Below are 5958 nucleotides of genomic sequence, written 5' to 3'. Positions count from 1 at the left end.
AACTGCATCAAGTGCAGCAAAAAACAACAAACAAAAACATTGACAATTACTCAACATAAAAACATTAAACATGACTCAATTTTATTAGATTTGATATGGATGCTTATATAGCGCCTAGATACTTATATAGCGCCTATCCTCAGTTGGAGACCAAGCTCTAAGCGCTTTACAAACACGGAGTCATTTGCAAAACAGGCTGGCTACCTGGGTAGAGCTGACTGACGGCTGCCACTGGACGCTCATCATTCATTTGCCATTCAATCTGATTTCAGGCACGCACACATACACACTCAGACAGAAGTGTAAGGTTTAACTGCCGCAATAAACATATGATATTCATATAAAAGTCCTTGAACAAATTCACTTTGTTAAACCGTTCCAATAAATAATCATTCTAATATTCACAATAATGTACAATGGTACAGTAAGAGGCATCCATGAGGAACATCGCCACAAACATTCTGTTAAAGCGTCCATGTACGAACCTGAACTTTCTGATCACACACATTCTCTTCAAATATCTTTCATTCAGTCTATGACTTCAGGACTCCCCTCCTCCCCCGGGCCCCCTCCCCTGCCCTCCCCTCCCCAGAACACCACAAGAATCAGTGGAGTCCAGTTCACTGAAAATGTCTGAAACTTTCTGATCAATAAAGTCACTGAATTTATTGGGAAGATCAGATAGAGAGATGGAGCTGAAGGGAGAACAGGATGTTTAGAACTACCAAAAAGTTCATCAGTGACTTGAAAATGAATCTTAACAGATTTACATTCAGACAAGCAAGCACAATATTGCTCACTTCTGGCATTGTCTTGAAGTAATTTAACTCACTCAGTACGGCCAGTCCTCTCTTCTCCTCTACACAGACCCCTCGGATGTCCAGTGGGTGTCTGAATGACCCAACCTTTAGCTTCCGTTGTCAGAATTGTGGTATTCTTTGTCAACATTCACCTCTTCAGTATAAGAGCGTTCCGCTTGAAATATTTCGATGATGGTAATTGGGATGAAACGCTGTTAACGTCGTCTCTTTCGCCGTTCGTATGGAGAGAGTTAAGAAGGGAGCATTGCTGGGTGAATGTTTGGCAGTGAACAACGAGGTGAGTGGATCGCCATCTTCTCTCTGACAGCATCAGCTTCTGTTTGGCAGCTTTGGTATCTGCTGTTATCCAAGGGGCTGAGGGACGGTCAGTTACGCATCTGATACACACAGGTGCATGGGAATCACGTAAAGTCTGATTGAAATTATCCAGAAGACTGAATTTGGTGCAGTTATCATCCAAGAAAGAAGCTGTTTTAATGACATCTTCACAGAAAGAACTGGTGTCGATCTTCTTCAAGTTTCTCGACTTGATGTAATGCTTTTGTTGTGAAGGTTTCTGAACTGAAAGACTGAAGAAGATGGCTTTTTGATGAGAAAGAGCCAAGTCCGTGCCAGAAACAGACTGGAGAGGGTTATCATTTTCTCTTTCAAGTAAATCAAGTATGCGTCCATGTTTACGGGCGGGTTTGTCAGTGACTTGGATAAGATTGTGATCACAGAAAAAATTGCGAAGCTGTTTCGATCCACTGTGAGAGGAGAGTTCAAAATGCACATTACAGTCATCTACTACAAGAATGAGATTGCAAGGTTTGGAAACGCAAGAACTAAGACAATCAGGAAATTCAGAAAAGAAAGTGTCATCTGAAAGTTTTTTTGTTTTGTTTTGTTTTGTTTTTTTGCTGCCCCATCATCTGCACCGTTTCAGTGGCATTACTCCCACGTCGCTCATTTAGATTCCCCCATACACGGCCACACCCGGGTTCGTCCGTCGCAGTTCCAGCATCAGCAGTCCACAGGGAACAATCGATGTTAGGTCGCCAGGAGGCCACACACCACAGGAGACCCTGCACTGCTGCTGAGTCACTTCGGTGGTGTTCAGTGGTGCCTGTTCTGTTTTAATGTACTTAGGACACCACCTACTAAGCCCCCTACTGACGACAATAATGGCTTAGTCGCGGAGCCAGACTGAGTGAGCGTCCCTCCCAGAGTGGAGACCGCCACCACGCCCCTCAAACAACAGCCCCCCCATGAATCTGCCGACACTGACGACATGTCATCTGAAAGTTTGTTGGACCTACTTGATGGTGATCAATACAAACAAATAAAATGAATGGAAACATTCGTGAACACCAAATGATTTTCTGCTGCTTCAAAAGGTATGTAAGATAATATCTTGAAGGGCACACGCTGCTCCAAATATTTGGTTAATGTGATGCTTATTCCACCTCTGATCCAAGGAAAAGACACAGTCTTGTGGGCGGGTGGAGTAAGGTCAGCTATCACAGCATCAGCGCCATTTTCCAGAAGCCAGGATTCAGTTATAAACACAATGTCAATGTTCTCATCACTTATCACGTCTCTGATTTCTACAGTTTTTGTTTTTTACGCGACTTAGCATTGAAACAAACAATGTTCAACAGATTGTCTGAATCACCTCTGGATAGATAGGCGACAGAATGTGTATCAATCTACTGCTGTGATTACAGCAAACAGTGTGTCTTGCCTGTGAAAGTCGCGATCAAAGTGAGATGACAGGAATATGATGACCTTGCTTCTGTCTCCTTCCTATGAAAGGTCGCTTTTTTAAACTTGTGGGCGAGCAAAACGTTCTGGGATGAAGAAAAACTGGTGACATCTTGGGAGGGGAGGGGGGGATACTTCTTGGGAAGGTGCATAATACATACATACATACATTTATACATGCATACATACATACATCCGTACATCAGCTTAAAAAAAATATGCACTCATTCTGATGTACACCCCCCCACACACACACACACACACACTCATGCATGCATGCATGCACACACACACCCACCCACACATTCATGCATGCAAAAAACCAAAAAACCCACAAGCAATAAAGAGCAATCACCAGCCAAGTTAATCACCGACAATTTCGGAACAATGAATAACAAAAGTTATGTGAAGACGGTACCAGACTGAATGTATGAAACATGCTGACCTTCAGTGACCTTGCAGGCAGTTCTCCTTTCCCTGCGTGGAAAAAGAGGGGGGAGGGCCCCACCAAAAAAAAAAAAAAAAAAAAAAAAGGTGGGAAAAAATAGGATGGAGGCCCCCCAAATCTCCCCACCCCCCCAAAAAATTCTTCTTTCCCAGGGGATGTGCATGTAGCCTGGGTCAGGCTAGCAGAATCTTTCCTGGTACCATTATTACATAAAAGCCCAGATCAGCAGGCACGGAAACAAACAAAAAAGTTCCTACACTTTCCAATGTATGATCTATGGAAACTAAACTCCTAAATTAAACCCTGAGATGTGTGTGGTCCCTGGTACTTGGTGACCACAGCAGTCTCAGAATAAAAAATCTAGCCAGTCGGACTTCCTGGGTGGTATTTCCCGTGCCAACCCCCCCCCCCCAAAAAAAAAAAAGTTGTTCAGAAGGAAAGGTGGCGTGACTCTCTCTATCAATTAACCATGTCAAATGATAATTCAACCATATCATAAACAGTTAGTGAAAGGTTTGCTCTTTTGTGTGATACCAAACACGGTACTGTTAGTTACTGCCCAGGTACCATGGGAAAAAAAAAAAAAAAATGCGTCTGAAGGAATGTCTGCTTAGCGTGAGTGAGCATGTACCACAAAGTTCAACACAGACTCTGATGATGCTAAAACAGCACAGTCCCCGGTCACTGTGAGGGCAGGAACAAGTGGCGAGGGACGGAGGGGTCGTCGTGGGGATCGCGATGCACGGTCACACCTGGGGCTCCCACGCTGGTCACCCAGCAGTCGTGACCACACTGACGCAGCTCCTCACGCACCGCTTCAATGCTGTCTGCTGACGTCTCTGAAAGAAAAAGAAAAAAATATATATATATGTATACATATTTGTGTGTGTGTGTGTGTGTGTGTGTGTGTACATATAGATACATAAAATAAATCCAAGCCAAGATGGGTAGTGTTGAATGTCAGCAAAGTGTAGGGCTGCTGATATGACAGGCGGGCGCAGGAATGTTAATGGTTGAGGCGATGGACTTTCGGTCCGAGGGTCCCGGGTTCAAAGCTCGGTGGCGGCGCCTGGCGGGTATGGGTATGGGGTGATTTTTCCGATCTCCCAGGTCAGCATGTGTGCAGGCCTGCCGGTGCCTCGGCCCCCTTTGTGTGTGTGTGTGCGTGCACGCGTGCGGAAGATCAAAGATGCAAGTTGGGGATCCTGTGATCCGTGTCAGCGTTCGGTGGGTTGTGGAGTCATGAACATGCCCAGGATGCACACCCTCGAAAACAGAGTATGGCTGCCTACTAGTTAGTAGTAGTTAGTTAGCAGGCCTCCTTCGGTCATGGCTGACCATGGATAGAGTATATCCGACCTAATGTCTAATTGGGCTGTCTGCTTGGACCAAGCAGCGTTGTCTGTGACGGTATAGACCGATGCGAGAGAGACGGTCTCTGTCGCAGCGATCACATGTGTAAGCTGATGCTGGTCTGTTGGCTGCCGTCCCTTTTCTGCGAGCTTGCTTTTCTGCTGCAGCAGCTGACAGTTTGTCCTCATGAATCCTCAAGAATCAGCTACGGATTGGTGAGGACAAGGGCTGCCTACATGGCGGGGTAAATAAACAAAACAGTCATAAAAAAAAGAAGAAAAAAAAGATGTCTTCGTTTTCTATAAAGTAATGAAGGCTGCATCAATAAACGGTCTTGGTTAAACATTTAACATTTATCAGTCTGTCTATCTATCTTTCTCTATCTAAATATCTCTAAATATATATTTATATATTATGATGGTATGGATTCTTACATCATGTCCATCCTCGGTCAGAGACCAAGCTCCAAGCTCTCTACAAACATGGAGTCTTTTATACAACAGGCTGTTCACATATCCAAGGCAGGGAGCTTGTGGCATTTACAACAACAACAACAACAAGAGAGGCAAGGCCTTCAAGACTCACCTGTGATACACTTCTTTTTTTTTTTTAATTCCAAGCTTTTTATGTATTGAGTATAATTTCAAAATGTAATGTTTAAGATGAGAAAGATCAGTTTAAAGCAAATTATGTCCCCTAGCATTAATTACAGATTAATTTCCCTTTTTCACTATCTGCACCAAAACATTTGCAAAATAAATAAAACTTCCATGCTTAGCAAAAGAAGTTCCTGTTTGAACAAAAAATGATAATAATGACTGCTCTTGTTGTTGGGTCAGAATATCAGATCAAAGTGCCAAGTTTAGAGAATACAAAAAATATAAATATAACAGTAAATGCAGTTTGCATATAATTAGGCTTCATTTTTTTGGTTTGGTTTTGTTTTTGTGCCCATCCCAGAGGTGCAATATTGTTTTAAACAAGATGACTGGAAAGAACTGAATTTTTCCTATTTTTATGAAAAAAGTGCTTGAACATAAACAGAAACATACATGTATTACACATGCACTGCTAGGAAACGTTCAAGAAGCCCTTCAGTCAATAAGATGTGAAGCAGAATGGAAGAAATGTGTGAGACTTTTTAAACTGAACAGTACACACACACACACACTCACTTCCTCATGACATGCTCCCATCATTTTCTTTACAACATTTTTGCATGATGATGATGATGATGGGACTTCACTCACTCTGTACAAACCCCTGATAAATGCACACTATTATGATGATGATGATGATGATGATGATGATGATGACGGTAATCATCATCATCATCACCATCATCAAAGACGTGGAACAAGCTCCCTGATAACCTCCGTCATACTGATTCCCTCGCATCTTTTAAATCTCGTCACAAAACTCACCTTTTCCCTCAGCAATAAGTTCAATTGTGGCAGGTCCACTTCCTTTTCGTTAGCTGTGCTTGACTATGTGTGTATGCATATGTATGTGTACATAACTACATGCATGTATATGAATGTGTATTGTGTGTGCGTGTGTTTATGTAAGTTTGTGCCTGCCTATGTGTGCGTA

General features: G+C 42.9%; 1 protein-coding gene across 1 annotated transcript in view; it reads right to left on the bottom strand.

Annotated features, from left to right (window-relative positions):
• Nucleotides 1-583: 583 nt before the first annotated feature.
• LOC143288566 (mevalonate kinase-like) overlaps nt 584-5958 on the bottom strand; it is a 15118-nt gene continuing 9743 nt past the window's right edge. The window contains exon 9 of the mRNA XM_076597178.1: nt 584-3851. Within this exon, the coding sequence (XP_076453293.1) occupies nt 3694-3851 (158 nt within the window). The 3' untranslated portion in view covers nt 584-3693. The remainder of the gene's footprint in view (nt 3852-5958) is intronic.

This window comes from Babylonia areolata, chromosome 12 (assembly GCF_041734735.1).
Source record: "Babylonia areolata isolate BAREFJ2019XMU chromosome 12, ASM4173473v1, whole genome shotgun sequence".
NCBI lineage: Eukaryota > Metazoa > Mollusca > Gastropoda > Neogastropoda > Buccinidae > Babylonia > Babylonia areolata.
Note: the sequence above shows the minus strand (reverse complement) of the source record. Positions and strands in the feature narration are given on the sequence as shown.